This window comes from Scophthalmus maximus, chromosome 10 (genome assembly GCF_022379125.1).
Source record: "Scophthalmus maximus strain ysfricsl-2021 chromosome 10, ASM2237912v1, whole genome shotgun sequence".
NCBI lineage: Eukaryota > Metazoa > Chordata > Actinopteri > Pleuronectiformes > Scophthalmidae > Scophthalmus > Scophthalmus maximus.
The window spans coordinates 7,545,562-7,568,701 of NC_061524.1; the positions used below are offsets into that span (position 1 = coordinate 7,545,562).

Sequence of the window (23,140 nt, forward strand, 5' to 3'; positions counted from 1 at the left end):
TTGTTTTCTCTCGCTACAGCAGTGTACGAGAAACAAAATAGTTGTGGATGCAGTTATAATGTGCAGTCTGTTCTGTGAAACAGATCCAGAGAGCAATATGAAAACCGCATAATCAAAATGCCAACACGAAATATAACAGGCCCGAATTCCTTTGGCTTTTTACACACTGCATATGCAAAACCACCCACACTCCAATAGTCATCTCCTCATCCGTCCTTGAGCAGCGCTTCTCACCTCCCCTTTATTCCCTCCGTCCAAATATCATCATCGCCAACTGAGTCAGAATGGAAACTGTCTGTTTGTGCCAGCGGTTTCACACAGTCACAGTGAGGGAGGAAAAACGAAGAAAGAGAGAGAACTTAAGCTACAAAGTGAGGACGATGATTCAAATGTTTGAACATCAGGGACGTATTGTGGGTAAAGGACCATGTTTTGCTCAAAAAGGACACTTTTATTCCCCTTTGTCCCACTGTCTGGCTCTTTGAAGGATAAATGAAGTATTATCTGCAGCTGAATATCTGATTCATCAAGGTTTTAATAAAACCTTTAGCTCAGGTGTTTTAGCTGTGAGCAAAGTGGAAACAACATCCTCGAATATGGGAACATGATGGGAAAACAGTGTTTACAATGTGGGGAGCGCTTGCAGTTGAGTGTCGTGTAGGTCTGTAAGTACGTAGGATCTGCTTATGCGAGTGTGTGTGTGTGTGTCAGGAGAGCGGAATGTCCTCCGGGCCCTGTCATTAGTCATGAGGATCTCATAGAACGGAGGCAGAACAACAGACCCCCTGCGAAAAACAACTTGTGCTTTTCATTACTTCATTCAGCACAGAACCCTCCGCTGGGACTGCCGTAGATCGGCGAGATGGGAAATGTAATAGCGGCCCAATTAGTAGCCGGTCTAATGTGTTTAGTGTCACAGTTCAGTCGGGCCCAGCGGGACAGGATGTGATGTCAGAGATAGAGGAGGAGGGGGGGGGGGGGGGGGGGGGGGGGGGGGGAAATTGCTAACATATTAGGCCATGTTGGGATACAGCTGGAGGCTAAAACACTTGACAGGATGAAAAAGAGACTCTGTGGCATTTAATGGCACTCTTAAATTCCATGCTGAGGTCGAACACGAATGTCTGCCCTCTCTCCCTCCACTCCTCAATCATCCCCAGGATCCGGGTCTTTGATGAAGGGCTTATTTTTGTTTTACATCATTTAAAAGAGAGTGGAAACAGGGCACTGGCCTTAAGTAGCTTTGTTCTTCATTTAGAAAGCAGCGAAAGCGACACACTAGCAGAAGGAGGCTCTAAAGTAAACTAAACCCCGTAGCGTCCCCAGTTAGTTCGCTCTCGGACAAATAAATCATCTGTTTTGTTTAGGAAATTAGAGAAAAGAACTTGGGAGTATGATATGAAAACTGTTTTCTTTGGAAGTGAAGGCAGGAGCAGATCAGACAGTTCAAATGTGGGTGGTGACCCGAAATAGCTTCAGAGATAAACCGGGTTAAGATTGCTATGCCGAGTTACTAACATGACAATTTTTTTTAATATGGGTGAATCTACAGGCCACAGCTTTCTGTTACTGATGTTAACCCACTTTCACGCCAAGTTATATTCTCAGGCTTGCAGCATATAACTGCGGATTCTTCAGCATTTGCAGGACAGGGCAAAACTGCTGGGTGGAGGTCTGCGCCGAGTGCTCTTGTTGTGTTTATTTAGTGTGCAGGTGATGAGTGATACGAGTAAATCCCATCATATCCAAACCCTGTAAAGAAAAGGCTGTGTGGTGTCTTTCTGTTGCTTATTGGTTAAAAAAAATACATAGTTGAGACCCCACAATCACTGGGCAGGAGTATAAAAAACCCACAGGTGAGATTAAAAGAAAAAGTAAACTCTGTGCAAAATCAGATGGTGATTTAGACACGATTAAGTCACTGATAGAGAAAGTTCACACGTTTGATCACCGAAACCAAAAGCGAGCAAACAAAGAACGAGGAGATTAAACATTTGGACGGAGGAGGGAGCAAATATGAATGGCGTTAATTTTGGGCGGCTGTTTTTAGATTTAATCATATGCATTACATCCTCCATCATTTTAGCTGTAACTCAAATAGTACAGCAGTGAATGCTGCCTGAGGAGTAGAACAGAGCTCTAAACAGACACTTTTTGTTCAAACTGCGTGAATGACTTATTCGTCACTCAACTATCTCTAGATTTGTTTTCCAATCATAATGTTTCTTTGTGTGCATTTGTGTTGAACGCACGGACTCCTAAGTATAAACCTTAACAGTTCCAAATCTCATTTCTACAATTTTTCGAATAATGTGACCTATTTAGAGAATGCACTTGTGCTGCAACTTCCACAAGACTGTTTCAAACCACTAACAGCAGCTCTCCTGCCTCCTGTCCTGCTGTGCACTGCCACAGTACAGTGCGGTCGGTCTGTTTGGGTGGCGCGTTACACTAAGATGATGTGGGAATTCAGACAGACAAGATCTGGTTCCGTGGGAAATTTGCAAATGTTTTAACAAGGGTCGAAGGGAGTGAGGGGAATCGTGAAAGGAGGCAGGCTGACAAAGCATTCAATTAATTGGATCCATATTAAGATAAGGCTGCACGAGGAGCTGTTGGACGACTCCAATGCTTTTTAAAAAAAGGGAGTTTGGGCCGGGCTGAAAAAGGATAAGGCCAATGAACCTCAGTGGACTCAACTCCCCGCTGGAAAAAAAGACAAAACTAAATCTCCCCAAGGCATTTTCTTTATTCGGTTGTAAAGTCTTTGAGTAAATAGTCCGTCAATTGTGCAAGTGAAGGGCGCACACACAAGCACTCAATCCAGGTCAATGCTCCTTGATTATAGGCACTTGAGTTCACAGTTTATTTTTCCCACTTAAGACACAAAAATCTAGATTTAAAGCTGAAAAAAGTTGCATTAACTTGTTCCAGGAAGCCAGGAGCACTTGATCAGCTTAACACAACAACAACAAAAAAGGCTGCCCCGAATGTGGGTCAAATTAAACCTCTAATGGGTTCAAGGGAGTGTGAAAAGCCGTGGCAGGGCCTGTGTGTGTGTGCGTGCGTGCGTGCGTGCGTGCGTGCGTGTTAAAGAGAACCACCTCACCTTTCCACTGTGGCTGCAGCCTCCTCCAGCTGGTTCAGGAGGAACGGATAGAGAGCAGGAAAACGAGTGAAAAACTCCCGGCCCGTCATCCTGCAGGGAGAAGCAGAAAGAGAGGGAAAGTTATCCTGCTCAGTACATACTTTGGTCAAATGAATTGTTGTATGTGTGAAGATTAATCATTCTACTGCTTAATGTTCAACAATCAAAGATGTAGTTTAGGCTAAAACAAGAGTTTAATATGAGCAGAAAACCAAACACATGGCAGAAGAAACTGAGCATTGCCTGCTACTGTACGAAGCTGGTAACAGGGAAAAAACAATATACAGAAAATCTCTTGTGAAATGACCAAAACTGTTCAAGATTTGAGAGAACATTTGTGTTCCTGCAGAACCCCACTGCTGCTTGTCAGAAGCAGTTTAAGAAGAAAAAAAAACAGAACTATTTTTGCTTTGCTTTTATTAAAAACATGAAAAACATCAGCCAAAAAGGATCATCTTATCACATTATCTGTGCCATCTTATAACCCATGACAGACAGAAAGGGGATGACAAGCAGCAGGAACATTCAGGCAGCGAGCAAATAGGCTATGTGGGTTTGATAACAAAAGCTAGACCTAAAGGGGGATGAATTAGATATATGCTAAACGTATGCTGAAGTTTTATGCAATATTATAAAAATCACATCACATCATCATGACTGACTGAACCGTGAACAATTTGACGTTGCGTTACGATAACATTCCTCTCGAAGCGAAAGCAGGAGGCAGGGTAGGAAACAGAAGTGTAGAGGGAAATTTCAGAAATTGTGTTGTGCTATAAGAACATGTCACGGCCACATCTGTGTGTATGCACACATACGTACTACGCCACGTGTGTTTGAGCTTAATGTATTCACACAGACGCATGCACACAGCTATCAATAAAATGACAAACGTTATATTTAACACTGGCGTTCTCGCTGATGCAACCGCCATTCAGCCTCAGGGCCAATAAAGTTTTTATTTAACTCTGCCTTGTCTAAATCCAGTTGGTCCTAAAGGGGGAGAGGTCTGGTCTGCCAAGCACATGATCACAAGACTGGAGAGATGGCATACTGCTTCAGTCACGACTGCCACTTATTCTGGACTAACGCACAAAAGCGCGAACACACACACTCACTCACTTTTGGTTCAAGTTAGCAGCAGGCGCCGTCACGGTGGGCAAATGAGTCGTATGTGTAGGTTTCAAAACCTCTTCCAACGTGGATGTGACACACTCCTCGCCTCCTGTGATTTGACAGATGAGGTGTATCTGCACATACTCGTGTGTATGGCAACAACTGCAAATACTGTGTACATGTGCGATTACTGGACATCGTGTTGACCCCCCCCCCCCCCCCCGCATTTCTCTAATGAGAGTCTGGCTCTGACAAGCTGCCTGGAGGACAAAGGTCAGAGGTTGTGTCGCAGCAGATTAGAGGGGTAAAATGGGTAAAGGTCACAGAGGAGGAGAGAGAAGACAGATGAGAAGAGAGGGTCTAAGTGAAAAAGGCAGACTGGGCCCGGAGCTGCGTGTGCATACATATATATGAGCAACGATATATCGCCCACACGGACAAGGCGCTAGCTGAGGAGCACACTAATCTGAAGGCAGTAGGGATGGCAGAAGAACCGATACTTGTTCTTCAGCACCTCAGGTACAGCGGCTGTCGTAGGAACCGGAGATGTAATTCGAGGGTGGCATAATAAACCGACAAGCGTCCTCGGTTGTTTTTAGACATGAACTATTGCGTCCGGATATTTTCCAGAGTTTGCTGTTCACGTATGATGAACGCGGCGGTAGATTGTCGGAGTCTGACGCGTTCACACCAACATGAACATTCCCCGAGCCTTCTCTGGCGTCTGTGTAGAGCAATGCAGGGGGCGGGGCGTGACCATAATTCCACTGCGGAAAGCAAGGCACATCATCCAAAAATGCTATGCTAACTTTGACTGTGTAAAGACGCCCAACTTTGTGTTTCATGCTCGAGTTCAAGTGTGAATGTATCAGAATTGGCATATTTATCTTATATACTAACCCGTTTAGTACTTTAAAATGTTACACTTATATACACATATTTAACTGTTGCTGATAATATTTTTGTGCTTTTACATAAGTAGGATTTACAGACAAGACTCATACTTGTATTGGTGCTTTTACCACTGATACTCCAGCAGAGGTGTCTCTGAGCAAGTGCCTTCACTCTCTGAAGACAAATATTTACTACAATACTCAACAGCACCTCAGCAACATTGATTCGGACATTTGCATGTACGAGAGCACGTGTTGCAAAGTGAGACGTTGACGTGGGCTCAAGATAAAACCGGAGGCGTCGGTTGAAATGCAGAAAGCAGACTTCACTCTGTCGACTTTGTTTAAAGATGCATTTATCTCAACAGCGATGCAGCTTCGCTGCATCAATGTATGGGTATGCAGCGCGGAGACATCCGTGAAGACCGATTATCTGTACGCAAACAATATGTCTGGACTCAAGTCACTGCGGAAATTCCAACAAAAAGCAAGAAGCTCAGTCTTTCCAAACACACCGATTCACATAATGCTGTATTGTGCCATGGAAATGTGTTTATGCTCCAGCTGCAGTGCAATGAGAAACACAGCCAAATATTACTGTGTGGACAAGCTGTCAATATGCATTTTCTGCTGCCAGAGTTCGCAACCGTAAAATCATGGTAATAGGAGACCAGGCACACATCAGACTGTGGAAAAGACCAACTCTCAAACACAATAATAAAGGAGTAAACGGGGACAGCTGAAATATTACATACCACTATAGTAACATATTAGTACTGACTTGTAAACTCAAGAAATGAAAGAAAAAAAAACATTTACAGACAATGTTATATTAAAATACAGGCTTCAAATGCTTTTTTTTTTTTTAAAGCCTTAGTTTCTATACTTCATTCATTCATTGAAACTCTCCCACACGCATATATTAATAACCCAACGCAGTAATAAGTAAGAAAAAAGCAGCAGACATGAGGATGGGGAGATAACTGATGAGAGTTGTACAAAGGGAGAGCAGACTAAAAACACAAGAGAAAACAGACAAGATAAACAGGAGCAACCTTGGCTCAGTTAGGAGTTTTCAGACGCCTTGGGAGAAAAGCGGCCAATGGAAACACAGCAAAGAGGAACCAGACATGAGCTTCCTGGAACGAGGCCCAGGACCCTGCATGTGAAACACTAACTTGGGTTGGATTTTGGTGAAGCCAATGCTCAATGTAGACTTGCTCACAGTGACAATGCTAACACAGGGAAAATGTTAAGTACAGAGCTGGATGTAGGACATGATTAATGTAATTGTGATTGGCTAGTTTGTTTTTTCCTGAAAGCTCCGATATCGAACTTGGCACGAGCCAATACAGAAGTCGACAATTGTTTACAAACTTAAATTTACTTCAATTGGTAAAACACAAATTAATTAAGTTTGGTTCAACTTAAAATTAAGTCAAGGGTTAAGACAATTGAAAACTTTAATTTGAAAAAAACTTAACACTGTGTTACTAATTGAAGTACCTGGGTATAAGTTGGTGAACAATTAAGTTTTTTAGTGTACTTAAGACCAAACAATGTTATATTCTATTATATTGCCAACGCACACAAACCTCACAACCAGGTCTGTATTCAAACAACCATCTTGATGAGGTTAACATCTCTACCATCCATCCAATATGAGGTGGACGTGTGTGATTGTATAACCGCATGGAACTTGAAGCATCCAGCGCTCAACTCCAACTAACCTGCCACTACAACAAATCAAGAAAAAAAATCGGTGGAAAAAACACTTGAAAGTCTGCTACTATTGCATTTTTCTAGGTTTTTCCAAACCCGATGGTGGTTGGTTGCTTGACAAGGCAATAATTTAAGACTCTTTTCCAGGAACTTTAAAAACAATCTTCAATTTTTCAAACGATCGTGGGCAGCAGAGCAGGATTGACAACTGATAAAACCTTCCAAATAAAATGAGGGCAGTTAAACTTCTTGACAGACTCATCATTTGCAGAGCTAGACTCTGTGCTGACGTGTGTGTGTGTGTGTGTGCGTGTGCGTGCGTGCGTGCGTGATGGCTAATCATAATCACAAATATTTTATTTTACTGAATTATAATTGGCATGACAGACAGAACATTTTGGACATGCAGGTTTTGTGCCTTTATAAGCTTGTATAAGTTTCTGGTCACCTCAAATTATTTGGCCGGACAATATGTGAGAATATCGTCACCTGAGTTGTTTAATTGTGACTTAGGAATAAATCATTTTGTGGCCATTGGACAGTAAGTCTTGTTTACCACTTGTCAGTCTACATCAACGATGTGATGTCAGGTTAGTTCGACTGTATTTTAAAACCAGGGTCTATCTAAAACCTTGGGTTTAGATAGACCGTGGATTTAAATGTTATAACAAAACTCAACTGTGCGACCAAGTATTTTTATCCTCCAGACAATATTGTTCATGGTCATATCATCGGAGCACATTTCCGGCCCTAATGAGATTAGATATGTTTAAGATGCAAATACAATGCTGTATTGTGAGTGTTTTATGTAAGATTTATAACAATTATTTGACATTGTGCCTTTTTTCCTTTGCCTCCAGTGAATTTCCGTACTTCTGCTACAGCAGCAGCGGAGACCTGCATCTCCACCAGCAAACACCAGCAGTGGGTTTTGAGACACTTTTAAGACAAGGTGCTGCTACAACAGCGCCCTCCGGTGTTGTTAAGCAACAACTGCTCATGCACGTCTGCTTCTTTTGGTTAGTTTTTTTTTTTTGTTTAAATCCAAAGGTTGATACTAAAATGTTTGCTTTCTTGTAAATTGGGTGACTATTGTTCTACAGATAAATTACATTCTATCTCAGACAGGTTTGATCAGTGACTGAAATAATTTAGTTCTTAGAATCTAGAAAAATGTAGTTAGTCATTTTGAATAATAACAGTCAAGTACAATATGACTTGCGTTTTTATAAAACGAAAGTGAATCTGCACTGAAAATGAGGGGAATAACTTATCTTCCCTGAAGCACATATTTGCACATATATGACCACAGATTTGTACGTCCCTCATTCAAATGGAAGCTTTTAATTCTAAGCTGATGCACATGACAGTAAAAACTTGAACTGGTTGAGCAGCATTGGAGGGGGAGAAGAAGCAGACCTGTTCTTTTTTGAGTGCTCGTCCTTCCCTTTCTTCACTCCAAAGATCCTTGTGATCAGAGTGCTGAAGAGAAGAGTGGAGGAGTTCCTCACCTGGAACAGAAACAAAAGAAGAAAAAAATCAATACATGAGAGGGAAAGAAGATAAAGAGAGAAAATCTACTTATTATTTTTGGGGCATAACACAACAGAGCAAAAATCTGCATCTTGCAGTTATGAAGCGATTGTCTAAGACCTACAATGAGTTAATTAGCTACACTGAGCTAAAACTAATGCGATCCAGACCACAGCCCTGCAGTACATAACAGCGCGATGAAAGCCATAATCAGGGAGGTGTTGATTAAACTTTACGGTCACTCGGCAGGATACAATTTGTGATGCGGCTGAATTATACCGTGGTACTTCATACAGAGACGTGCCATCATGGAGGAAAAAAATATCAGTGACACCTGGGAGGTGTTGGAGAAAAACATGTCAAACCTGCTTCAACAGGTTAGTATCAGGATACATGCTATAGATGATGAATAAAGGTGTAAAAAAACCACCAAAAAAAATAGATGGAAGTTGGAACTCACAGCCCAGACAGGAGAGGTGAATCCCAGCACGGCGGCCTGCATCCCATCGGAGACAAAGGGGATGATGTTTTCCCCCAGACGAGTGTCCCTGTACAGAGCCCGGAGGATGTTCAGAGCGTGGACCTGAGGTGCAAACAAACAGAGAACTATTAACCGCTCAGCAGAATCACATTATGAACACATCACATTAATGAGAATTGCACAAAAACTTTATATGACCATTAGAATGTTTGCTAACCTTGGACGATCCACCCGTCTATCGCTATTTGACTTGATGCGATTTTATAATATGATTTTCGAGATGACTAATCACCTGCTCAACTTGGTGGACAACTTCACCAGCACCGGCCAAACAAAGCAGCATTTGGCTGATTGCTAAAATTATTTTTTAAAGCTCCTGACCACCATTATCATTCATATGTAGTTACTTAGTGCAGTATTGAGGAAAATTCTGGTACGAGTTTTTAAAAACTCATTTAATTTATTATGCTATGCTGCTTGGATGTAAATATATGAAATAAAGCCAATCAACAAGTTCTCCTCATGATGCCCCCTCTGTGTGTTTGGATCAGCCGTGCCAGGTGAGCTCTGACTACACGAGGGAGGCACTGGATGGTCGTACCTGAGGGACAGTGGAGCTGTCGGTGTTCCTGTCAGCAGATGGCATGGCCAGCGAGATCAGTTCTCTCATGGTCATCTTTAGCAGACTGCAACTGGACGACTTGGGCTCGGAGGAGAGCAGAGCCTGCAGAGGTGGGGGAAATAAAACAACACAAACAACACTTTAACGAAGAACTACCGCCTCTCAGACAACGTGCAATTAATATTTATGTCTGTCTAGACTCATATGAAGTGAAGACTTTTCAACCATACACCATCGCCACAGTTTCAACATTTGTGTCAACCATTCAGTTTCCAGTTTTTAAATGGCAAGAAGTGGGGTTTTTTTGCAGAACATTATGATGTCACCATGAAGTTGACCTTTGACCTTTTGGATATAAAGTGTCATCAATAAGTGATGTACTTGTAACTGTTGTTAATTCTTAGGTATTTTTGATTTATTTATTCATCCTCAGCAGGAGAATAAAACCTCCACTCTGAATTAAATGTGTCCACCATCATACAACATCACGTCCTGTAACATAAAGCCAGAGCCATTACATAAGTTCTGCTGCATCGATGGCCTCACTGAATGACATCATTTGTATGCGCCAGGAGTGGGATTTGGGAATGTGGGAGCAAGGAGGTCACAGCACTTGGCTGCTGTGCGAGAAAGGAGTTATCTTAGTGTGGGAGCTGATGGGAGCCAGCTGTGTGTCTGGCCAGAGTTATGGTTAAGAGTTAGGCCTGGGAGGGATGGAGAGACGGAGGGTAGGGAGGGGAGGAGGGGGAGGCACTGTCTGGGTCCTATAAACTTTTGGGGAGGGGGTAGGGATGAAGGAAGGTAGGAGGAAGAGGAAGGCTGGCGTGCGTTCTCTGAAGTCTGTCCCGGGTTGATCCAGACCAGCATGAGGCGAGCGCAGCAGCCAGCCTTCCCCGATCTGACTCCGTCTTTCTGTGTGAAGGAATTTCAGCCCAAAGCTCTGCCAAGGTGCGGACTTCTGCCTCGACCCAGACTTCTTCTACTCTGTCGGGCTGTTGCTCTTTCTACTTTATCTTGTCTTCTCTGTTTCGCCGTCTTTCTTCATCCTCAGCTTAAGTCATACATCTTTGTTTTCTTTCATGATATGCCTCCTCTATTCTCTCGCTTTACTTAATCTCACATGTCTTGTCTTTTAAAACATTATGTAAATCCAGCCAGTTTTTAACATGTGGCTGAATCCCATAACGTCCCACAAATAATCAGGGATAAGTACATCACTGCAGTGAGTGACAGCTTCCGAAAGTGATAGTTAGGACTTTTGAAACATGGAGTTCAATTTAAAATGATTTAAAAACCAAAATAATTTGAAAGAGCACACTCCTGGCACACAAACGCATGAAAACAGAGGAGGCTCAGTCATACCAGCGGTGCGGCTGTGTCTCATAACCACAACAGAGAGCAACCTCACTCAGAAATTGCTGCCATGATAACGCACGAACTCTGTCATGTCTAGTTTTAATATCAGTAATCAGGGGAAGTGGAGGAGGTGAGCTGTGGCTGAATAACAGACTGAGTCAGTCAAGTGTTAAGGTGGGTTTAGTGAGAGATTACAACACATTGTTAAAAAGTGTGTGGGACTGGTGACTATTAGGAGGGGGTCACTGAAAGGACACAGTGTGTGTGTGTGTGTGTGTGTGTGCGTGTGTGTGTGCGTGTGTGTGTGTGTGTGCGTGTGTGTGTGTGTGTGTGTGTGTGTGTGTGTGTGTGTGTGTGTTTGCGTGCGTGCGTGTTTAAACACACGTTTAAAACACATACATGTTAATCGTGACTGTCACATGAACCTATGTCATGAGTTCCTATCTGGTGCAGAATGGTCTTTGATTATCATTGTGAGAACCTTTATTGCAAGTCATAATTTAACTGACCGAAATAAGCTAATTACACAATAATCAGCAACAATACATATATGTCAAATTATATAAAATTATAAAACTGAAGGTGTGGTTACATCTGTAAACAGTAAACGGTTACAAAGGATCGATCACTGTGAACTAACGTGACCATCACTCCGGGGCGCACGCACACACTGAGGAAACTAAACCAGAAGAATGTGCTGTTTACTGACAACAGTTTGGGACTTGTGCGTTCTCTAGTGTTGTAATTTAAACAATAACCTCTTGCCGAACACTTGAAATCAAGAGTGTGTGTAGGCGTTGAGACTGAAACTTTACAAGCACCCTTTTGATACTCCTTGAAAAACCCGAGCCTGCACACACCTGGATGTAGAAGGGTATTCCAGCGCTGCGTCGTGTGGCACAAAGCTTGGACGAAGGATCGCTGGACTTGACCTCCTCCAGAACCTCAGAGAGCCAGTGAGTCGGAAGCTGCTGCAGGGCCTGACTTCCACTCCTTACACACACACACACACACACACACACACACACACACACACACACACACACACACACACACACACACACACACACACACACACACACACACACACACACACACACACACACACACACACACACACACACACACACACACACACACACACACACAGAGAGAGAGAGAAAAACATGGGTAATGAATAACAGGCATCAAACTTCTTTTAAGGTTGTGTGATCATAGAATCACACGAAGAGACATTAAGTTCCATTAATCAATAAAAGAATAACTATGAAATGACGTGTCCATTTCACATTTCAAGTTCCACATTTACTGATTTGACACCATCTTTATGTATTCATATAAAAGTGCTTGAGTATAAAAGTTTGAGTTATTCTAGTCATGCTACCAGCTTAAAAACATTATTTTGTGCGCAATCATTCATTCAGTGCAGTAGTTTGCCATTTCATACATAAAAAACAGAGTTGTCAGCTGTTTTTAATCCTTATTAGTTGTATACTTTCTTGATGGAAAGGCTGACTGCACACTGTTGCGTGACTTAAATCTTTTACAATAAATCCAAGATGTTTTTCCCGACACAAAACCACACCACACCAGGATCACATCACTGCAAATACTTTTTGCTGTTTGTTTAAATCCACTTTGACAACCAGATGGATTTCAAAGTGGGTCAAAAATAAAATAATAAAAACGTGTCACATGAGACAACAGTCGAAAAAGTGTCACATTAATAATGAACCACAACATAATGTGTGATCGATTATCTTTCAAATACTCTGGACTAGTGGTTCCAGAGATACTGCAGGGTCTGTTGGCTCCCAGCAAAATGGAAAACCGTCATCAATAACCTCAATTCACATCCAACTACCAGAAATGTACCATACTGCTTTTCTTATTGAATGTTAGGTCTTAGTGATTGACGTAACAAAGGAGGCAGCTGCTGCAACCGGTGCTCCCAGCGGTTTAAAACAAACGCTAAGAATATGATGAGAGGCAGGTCTGGCAAACACACACCCACAAGAAGCCGCTCTGCCCTGTGTAAGAAGCAGCTGTTTAACAAGAGCCAGAGAAGCTCAGAGGATGAGTTAAAACAATTCAATGTGGAGGACAGAGCGAGGCCGCAGCGCTGCTTCACATACTAGAGTCACCGAGGACACACGCCCTGACCGACAAACACATGTGGTGATGTGTATCGTGTAAACTAATGATTTCTAAACAGGATATAATTAATATTCCAAGGGGAAGCGCTGCAGTTTCGCACAATTAAGTGAAAAGATGAAGGAGCATTTCAACCACTTAAAATGAATTAATGAAATAACAGCCCCATAATGAGTCAGCTGTAACACGCCAGGTTCCGATTAAAAGTGTATGAGTGGTAGCTGGCAGGCAAAGAAGCAGAATTAAGCTGATTGTCCAGGTCAGATGCGTTCACAACGGCAGGAAACATGTAACATTCAGGTGAGGGGTTTAGCCCACTCACTCGCTTCCAGAGATTTTCCTACTGTATTTTCACATGGGCATACATGGACATTTTCGGGAAATTTGAGTAGGGGGCTGCGCAGGAAAAGTTCCTGGACGTCAGACATGTATCCTTTCATGTCTGAAAGCAGCAATCAATAAAATATTGACAGCTAACAATAATGGATAAATGGCTGAAACAACCTCTGCCTATAAATATTAGTAGTGTGAATGTTAACTTCACCAAACCAGCTAAAATATTAACTGTTCAACTGTTTCAATTAACACATTTAGAACATGAAAGGTGATGTGGATAATGGGGTAATTGAGTTCATCTGGCACGGCAGTGGGGGTACTTCTGAAAAAGAACCACCGCTGTAAACAACATCAGATAAAAATGCCAGGGAACTCAGTCATACAGAGAGTAAAGAAAGACATAAAGAGTAAAAAAGGAAAACGGGGACGAATGAGGAGAGACAAAGAGACACAGTGAGAGAGCGCAAACACAGTGGAACACGCCAGAGCCAGATCCCAAGGCAGAGCATCAAGAGGCCGTGGTTAAGCACCCCGCAATCAACACCCCATAACCCAGCGCACGGCCTGCATACCATCCACACACTGCTCTCCCCTGATGGAAACACACTCACATCCACACATGCCTGGAGCAGAAACAAACACACACACACACACACACACACACACACACACACACACACACACACACACACACACACACACACACACACACACACACACACACACACACACACACACACACACACACACACACACACACACACACACACACACACACACACACACACACACACACACACAAGAATGTCGCTCGTATTACACAACACACCGAGAGACTGGTTCTGTAGTAGAACAAAACAAGTGAGTTTTGTTTTAACTGCTCTGCACTGGGTGGTTTAAAGTCAATACTGCTGCAACGGTTTTTGCGGTTCGTCACCTGCCCAAGGGGGTGAAGATATCTTCCACAGCCCTCCATTGAGGAAAACAGAGGAGGTTAAAGAAAGTGAGAAATTCTTTCATGTCGTTCAGAATTAAATAACCGTTTTGGGGTTGTTTTTTTCTTTCTCCCCCTCAGGGGGATAATAGTGGGATTATTTCCTGTAATAGCAGGGGTGATGGGGATTGTGGAGTTGAGTATGAGGCTGCAGCCAAGTTTAATGTTGCCTCTGGAAGCATGTCACTACAGAGGCCCCATCAGTCTAATAATGATCAATGTGCAATTTAAGTGCATTACTGGCTTTGCGTTATATAACAGGGGATACGTGTGGGGTTATCCTCAGTAGGGCAATCCAGTATTTGGCCCTGACTTGCTATACAAGTACATTTCAGTTACTTTGCCATGCTAACGTCTTCAAAAACAATTTCCTTTTGAGCACCATCATTTATTCTGTGTAGTTGTTATTGAAATGTTTAATGCACAGCATAGTTTTTAGCAGCAATGTTTAATGTTCTCATTAACTATCTGCAAGCATATATTCATAAGGGCATTTCCTAAAATGTTGAACTGTTAAACTGAATAATATCAGAACTTCATGGGAAGAAAGTTTTTAATTAGCAAGACACTTCACGGTTCATTGCAATACGAGTTGACACACACATGCCGCTGTATCTGTTAAACATCCAGATGGCACCAGAGGATGAATAACTCCGCTTATCTTGATGTAATTCCAGTACATTGTATCTGTGACACTGAGGGAACTTGCCTTGTCGCTAATTACAGGGCACATTGATGTTCACCATCATGATGGAAGCTACTGCCCACAGCCCTTCAGCAGTATTACCTTTCAGCACCTTTGCCCTGAATGTGAACACACACACACACAGTCACACACACACACACCTGCACAGCATGTCGGTGAGGCGTACAAAGCCCACATAGGCCAGTTCAAAGGCGCCACGGTGACGGGACTGCAGGAGCTGCTGTCGGAAGTACAGGCCCACCCCCTCCACCTGCAACAGGGAGACACAGAGAGGGAATCAGCTACTGAACTGTAACAAGGCTAGTACTGCTTTCAGTGTGCCTGTGCGTGTGCGTACGTTATATGGAGGCACCAGTGCATAATGTAGACTGGCTGAACAATGAGGTGGCAGGGTGACCCGAAGCTGACAAAAATATTCAAGCGGACGTAATTTCATGTACCTCTCTGACGGCCCACTTGAGAAACCGTTGCCTTCATCACCAACCCCAATGATAACAGTATGACCATTGACTAACGACAACCTGGGTGAGCTAATTAATTCAACGTAGAGGCTGAATCCTACACATATACATACAGTATATATACACACCGATCGGCCACAACATTAAATCCACCTGTTTAAAACAGCTCTGACATGTGGGGGAATGGAGACAATGGACCTTAGGGGGTCCAAAGTGTCAAAGTAGTTGTGTTTTTGTTATTATTGTGAGTGCAGACAAAAGCCTAAGAAAGAGGTGGTAGGGGGAGGGGCTGGACAGGTACATTATAGGAGCATGTCATGTTTTTGTACTGTTTTGTGATGATGCCAATAAAACATGCTCGCAACAAAAATACAGTACGAGCAATATAAAAAATGATTTCACCCCACCCAACCCCACCCCTGTTAATTACATAATTACATTTATGGCCAATCAATTGCTAGAACACAGCAGTAAAATGAACCCTTAGCAGCTTTGTCATTTCAGACTGAAGAATCTAGAAGCAGTGGGTTGAATAAAAGATGGCCATACACCGGTGCACTACATTCCCTAATCCCACTTTAACCTTTCCTCTATTTGGCAAGTGCAGTGAAGCTGTAACACGGGTTGCACTCTTGTTTTAGATTCACCACTTAAGTTTTCAGCCAGTGAGCAGAGAGCATGTCAAGCGTGAGAGCGGCATGTTAGTAGCGTGACAAGTGTGTTCAAATAAGGATGCTGAGACATCCACATAATGGCCACTGTCAGTAAAACCATCCAGTTAGTAACAGTGTTAGCAACATTATTCTAACTATATACATACACATACACATACACACACACACACACACACAAGCGAGTGCTGTTTCTGAAGCAGCGTGTATACGGGTGAGTGTGTTGCAGGTGAGGCGGCAGGGCGAGGCGGACACAGAGCTCCAGCGCCCTGTCATTAAGGCTGTGGTATCACCGCCACCACTGAGGCAGCCAGGCCCCGACTTAGTCAGGGGTGGCATGGAGGGCACAGGGAGGGGTGGCACTGCCCCGTACAAGAAAAACCCCTGTGTGAAAAGGGAGGGAAAAAAAGTCCCCAATGGCTCCTTAGGGGATGTGGGGTTAGACACAACATCTAAACTAACACAGACACAGACCCACAGAGGAACTGGGAGAGCACCCGACACCTCAGCAACAGACCCTGATGTCACTGAAGGAAGGGACGAGGAAGCATGAGGACACGATTAAAGAACAAGAGTGTGCTGGAAGACTCAATGAATACATGAGCAATGTACATAAAATGGAAATATTACAAGAAGAATGATTGCAACAAAAAAAATGTAGGGCTTAGGCAGCCCATTTGTTGGGCCAAATGACTGGTCAGTAAACTTGACTGACCCTGCAGACCCAAAGTGGACTAACTTAAACACCAAAGTATGGACTGAGTAAACCACAGCGGTACCAAGCCCAATGACTTATCACATTGGTGGCCAGAGTGGACTCCCAAGGCAGGCCTGACCTCACCGGGGTAAAAATGGCAGCGACAGTCACTGTTAGATGGCCCGTGGCTGCCGGGGCCCAGACCGCTGCGGTGCTGAGCTGGGCCGAGCCGGGCCGTGGCTTCGCCTATTTAAAGCGTCCCCTTCCAAAGGTTCCCGTCTGTGTAACTGTACAAAAGGGCCAAGCAAGCTTCCTGCGTGGGGCAGGGGAGGGGGCACTTTATTTAGACGTCAACTTCCTGTTTGCAAACGTGCCCGTTTCCCAGAAAAACTTCCATGTGCGGAGAGAGAAGTTTCCCAAATTTAATTACATGTATGCCTCTGGGCCGTGACAGTGACCCAAATAGCCAACATCTCCCCTGACGAGACCGGGTTAGAGAGCACTCCGCTGTTGTTGTTGTTGTTGTCGCTGCTTCTGCAGGAAAAAAAAGTTTGGTTTATAATGTTACAGGCAACAGAAAAAAACATGAATATGCAAATTCTTGTTACAGCAAAATATGAGTCTCTTCTGCTCGAGTGCAGAGCTGATGGAATTTGGTATCAGGTAACAATGTTGATGTGTAACAAACAACTAATATCAGAAATTGCTTTTTTTGTCAACTGCTACAGAATACCTGATTGATATTGAATTGGAATGTCATGGTAGTGCAAATTAGAGCTTAAGCAGCCTTTTAGTCTCTAAAACAACGTATGGAAATATTCCTCATTTGTTACTTTTTAGTTTTACAAAGCCTCAGTAGTCTTCAGCTGTGTCCGAAATCAGTCCCTCATTCACACCTTTGCTATTCCCTTCATCATCTGCAGACTATTACACCACAGTCTACTGTGTAATTACCAGTGCAATAAGATCTAGGATACTTCTATGACTCGCCGTTACCTTGTGGCATCACCGACGGGCACAGGAGATATTTAGCAGAAATTCACAGTGGCAATGTTTTGGTACATTCAGAATTCAGACAGTCAAATAAAATACAGTGCACTAGGGAACTAATACAGAGTAATGTCGGACTAAGCATTCCTATTGTGTTGATAGAGGTGTGGGGAAATGGTTCTCTCCCAAATGGTCTCCCTCCGCTGTGTAACCAGGGCTCCAACCGATCCATGCCGAGCTGTGCCAAATAAATATCAGGGCTGTCAAACTCCAGATGATCAGCTACCTCACACGTATACTGCCCTGTCATGGTGCAAGAAAAAGTCCTACTTTCTTCCTTTACCATCAGCCACTTTTAAAAGTCCGTCCAAAACCAAATGTATCAGCTCGACAAACGATCGACAGCAAAATAGAGTCAGGAAAAAAAGAAAGAAATCAAACCGTTAATGCTACACCTATAACCACTGCTGTTGCCATGGTGCCACGCAGTGACAGAAACATCTGCAGTGTTTCCAGGCCAACAGGAAGCTGACTGTGGACCACAGGAGATGTTGGGCTCACACACATTTTGGATGGAGAAGTGTTTTGGTGTCCTACGCGCACACACATTTATACACACGATTGTTCATGCATGTCATCACTGCGGTAGGGCAGATTGACTTTGTCCACACAGACTTAGCCAGACCTAACTTTCCAAACACTATTGGAATCACCCCACTGACTGCTAAAGCTAGCACACACACGCACACCAACAGACACAGAGCGTGGAACTGATGACAGACGAACGAAACAGAAAAGGGACGTGGTAAAGACAGGGGACACGGGTTCAGATGTTCCTTCTGTCCTGTTTGTTAAATCATTAGTCATGTAATGAGGCCCATCGCCATAGTAACCACAGTGGACAACATGGTATGCATGACATCACCATCAATTATCTCGTCAGGACACTGCGGTGGTTACACACCATCGTCGATTTCAGTAGTGACACTTACTGAAGACGAGGCAAAACGGCTGCTCGCCAGGCTCCGTCAATGTCCACAGGGAACGAAACCCACCAATCTACCAGCACATCTTTTACGAGCTAGGCTAATCTTACTGGCTATAACTTTATATTTACTTGGAAGAGATGAGTGGTACCAAAATTAAAAAGATCACACTGCCACATTTGAGACATTGTTAAGGTCTCCTCATTGCCACATGAAAATACCTGGAAAGTACCATTAACTTAACATAATGTGGAACTACTAAAATCACAAATAATTTCAAAGAGGTGAAATTCCGAACAAATAAACTCAGAAACATGTTTTTCTAAATAAAATATTTCAATATTAAGTATTCAGTGGCTGTTAAAGTTCAAAGACTTATGTCTCTTATTTGCTTCCATACAGGCACACTGTACGAAAATACACAACAGAGCTGCTCATGGGCAATTTTACGTAAACTGTTGTAGATGGATCACGATACTGGAGACCAGTCCACACCGTTTTTTGCCAAATGTCAAGTGAGAACTAAAATGTGAAATCCAGTTGGTAGAGAACGAACCCACAGTGCAATTCAGTTTGCTTGTAAACCTTTAGTAAAGTGTGGCCCTACACGGACACAGAAAAAAAAAGACACATTCAGCACATACTACAGCATGATACTTCCTACTTTCTCTCTCTCTCAGCTAAGTGTAAATATATGGCGTACACACACACACACACACACACACACACACACACACACACACACACACACACACACACACACACACACACACACACACACACACACACACACACACACACACACACACACACACACACACACACACACACACACACACACACACACACACACACACACACACACAGTACCCTTGGTACCCTTGTTATTATGGACGTTCACATGCTGAACCACTCAGACAACTATTCCTGCATGAGTTTGTACATGTATCAGTCTGTGTATGTGCCTGCACGTGTGTGTATCTGCACGTGTGTGTATGTGCGCGCGTGTGTTTGTGTTGTTTGCAGCACTCAGTGTTTTCCTGCTGGTGGTGGAAGTGATTTGGAAAGAATGCAGTGGAAAGGGAGGGGCGTTGCGGCCGTTAAACCAGCAGGGTCGAGCCTCAAATGAAAGCGCGGCGCTAACGAGGGCGGATGCTAATTGAAGAGCCTCCCAGCGTGGTGTCACAAACATATACAGACACACACAAACACACACACACACACACACACACACACACAAGCATTCACATCATCTCCTGCTACAGTAAACATGCATAAAATGTTAACTGTAATTTATACAGAATACTGTGTTTGTAGTGTTTGTAGCGTGTGTGTGTGCGCGCGCGCGCACGCAAAGGTGCAAAGGTGTGGATGTAAACAACTTCTGCAACTGACAACAACCATGTCTATCCACATTAGAATTTGGCAGCTGCGTGTATTTTTATATCATCTGATCGTCACGGTGTGAGATCGCCAATTCCTGATGCGACTGAGATGAGGGCTCAGCTGTTGTAGCTTGGTTAACCTCCTCGGCCGTCCCGTTCCCAAAAGACTTCAAAGCAGTAAGAATAGCGAAAAGACGGAGCTGGATAGTGGCAGCAGATGTCTGAGGACTCAGATGTACCCACAGATGTACAAGGGAACCATCGCACAAAAAGACGCAGAGCAGAGCTGAGGCTATAATATATATTTTAGTCCTGATTGCTCCCTAATACCAATGGTTTACCACAGCATCTTAGTACAACTCATATTGACATGCAGGAACGCATCAGTTCCGACTTTTTCTCGTTCCAGTTCCCACTCCCACAACCAGCGCTCATTTCCCACCACATCTGACATCTGGACGCCACACTAGGATCATTTTAAATGTAAAGTAACACAGAGACAGTGATCAGTGGCCTGTGGTGACGGAATGACGGCAAAACTAGTTTTTTATAATGACAGTGATGAAGACGCTGTATTAAATATTTTACATCTCGCCAAAACATGATGTGCTTAATTAAGTCAGTATGGGAACTGACACTGATTCCATGGATCTCAGCAGCTCTGTTGACACAGGTCAGTAATGTTTTTGGACAAAAGCCACGAATGTCTAGTTTTTATTCGTCATTTAAATAAGTCTGTAGTTAAGTATTCAATGTTCGCCGACAGCTTTTTACTTCAAGAAAACGGTGCCGATATTATATACTTTCCCAGGTCTCTTGTTGAGGATGTGTAAATCACACCGTGGCACTCCCAAGATTTATTAGACTTTGGATACACAGACGATACTTGTTAGATTTAAACGGTCAGTGTTGAAAAATATTGTCAGGCTTTAACTGGACTGAACAACAGCTATAATAGAAATTACTGACACATATTTAGGAATAACAACCAATGAACTTTTGTATTTAAAAAAATAATTATCTTACGCCTTGGATTTGAAATGGACGATAGTGTCATGATGAAGCTCAAGGGGGAAAGCGAACTAAACCTGGTCAGACCCTATTGAACTTACTAACTGAGTTATAACAGCTCTGGTTAATAATACAACTGGTTTTGTTTCTCAAAGTCGGTAGTTTACTTAGGTGAGGCGACTTCTATTCTTCAGGATCTCACCTGTTCCTCTGTGATGAGCCCTGGGTGTGTGTGCGACTCGTCACCGGTGCAGTGCAGAGGCAGACTCTGACACAACTGGCCGAGCAGCATGGCCACTTCCTTCATGCTCCGCCAGCAACACACCAGCACCATCTGGGCGGTCACCCTGTAGCCCTCACCCCCTGCAGCCAAAAATACAAGACAGACATAGGAGAAGTTAAACCACTTTTTGTTTCATTACCTAATAATTTTAACTGAATGACTCATTTATATTAAGTAATGTACTAGGACCAAGAAAGAGCCCATTAAATTCAGGCACAAATCCAGACAAAAAGGGGTTGATCCAGGAATAATTTTCACTTCCTTTAACATTGCGAGAATACCAGGGTTTTGGTTTTTTTTACATTTCCCATGGAACAATTAATGGACCTTGAGGAAAATAAATCAATAATATGTAGGGGACTAATATTTATGAGTGTGTGCAATTTGGGGCAACTTGATTGAATTTAACAGGAACTGTTGGACCTTGGTGGGGGTATGCGCTCTCCTGAGTGATATTCTAGCTTAGGTAAATCATTAAGGTTTCCTTGGAGTGACAGACTAAGCATCATGTACAGTAAATATATCGCACTATAAAGGTCAAACACTGCCCCCATCAGGACATCAGTGGTGGTTTCACTAACAACCTACTGCTCAGAAGTAAACAGTGGGAATTGTAACTATTTAGACTAAAGACACATGGCTTATGTGAAATGAGGCAAATCTAAACAGTGGTGAACCTGATCTAATATTAAACAAGCTTTAACACATTCAATCCACAACCACACCAGAGAGAAGGTCTAAAGAATGATAATAAATCAATCAGTGTAATATAATTCTTCATAGCTCACCGGTGTCCAGTGATGGTGTGTGTGAGGTCTGACTGTGTGTGTGATCGTCTCCATGGTGAGTGTCCAGCTCTCTGGCACTGGTGAAGAAGTCATTGGTGTCCCGGGGCTGGATCTCCTGCAGGATCCTCTGCAGACCTGCTGACGTCCCTGCCCAAACAAATTTGAATGATTCCATCAAGTAAAGTAACTTCTGTCCTAAAAATAAATCTGTCAGTGTTATCATTTTATTGGATAAAACCTTTATTTGTAGCCCATCATAATTGCCCTCCTGTTGACATATGACATATATGACTATATGACACTTAAACAACACAGAGTCAAGTGAAGTGGATGTTAAGAAATGACATTACCTGAGTCAGTATCCATGGGGATGAGTCCTTCTGGGGAGGAGCTCTGTACTACGGGGGAAACCACATCCGACATCCTGTAGCACACGGCAATCAGCTCTGACACCAGACATCTCCACTGCTCAGTCTGTCTCAAACTCCTAAACACACACTCACACAAACATGCACTTATCACACAAAGGCACCAAAACAACACAAGTCAGCAGCGTATGTATTTGTTATGGTGATTTTTGTTCTCACTCTGTGTTTAGATTCTGTAGTACGGCTGTGATGCAGTGAGCTCTGCCATACAGAGGATAGGAGGCAGCAGCCTGTAGGAGGGAGGACTCGGCCCTTGACACCTCTGACTGCAGACAACACAACAAGAACCGAACCACTGTGGACGAAAAGACAAAACAGTACATCAGGTTTTACATTATGGCAGAGTACGTTTAGGACATACTTACATTTACTGAGTCTG

At 43.2% G+C, this 23,140-nt stretch overlaps 1 protein-coding gene across 5 annotated transcripts in view; it reads right to left on the minus strand.

Annotated features, from left to right (window-relative positions):
- thada (THADA armadillo repeat containing) overlaps nucleotides 1–23,140 on the minus strand; it is a 75,939-nt gene that overhangs the window by 45,959 nt on the left and 6,840 nt on the right. For all 5 annotated transcript variants that reach the window (XM_035605152.2, XM_035605156.2, XM_035605155.2 and 2 more), the window contains 10 exons: nucleotides 22,921–23,056; nucleotides 22,684–22,820; nucleotides 22,334–22,480; nucleotides 21,465–21,625; nucleotides 15,202–15,311; nucleotides 11,732–11,864; nucleotides 9,495–9,617; nucleotides 8,873–8,995; nucleotides 8,299–8,390; nucleotides 3,110–3,199 (listed from right to left, as the gene is read on the minus strand). In XM_035605152.2, coding sequence (XP_035461045.2) covers nucleotides 3,110–3,199; nucleotides 8,299–8,390; nucleotides 8,873–8,995; nucleotides 9,495–9,617; nucleotides 11,732–11,864; nucleotides 15,202–15,311; nucleotides 21,465–21,625; nucleotides 22,334–22,480; nucleotides 22,684–22,820; nucleotides 22,921–23,056 — 1,252 coding nt within the window. The remainder of the gene's footprint in view (nucleotides 1–3,109; nucleotides 3,200–8,298; nucleotides 8,391–8,872; nucleotides 8,996–9,494; nucleotides 9,618–11,731; nucleotides 11,865–15,201; nucleotides 15,312–21,464; nucleotides 21,626–22,333; nucleotides 22,481–22,683; nucleotides 22,821–22,920; nucleotides 23,057–23,140) is intronic.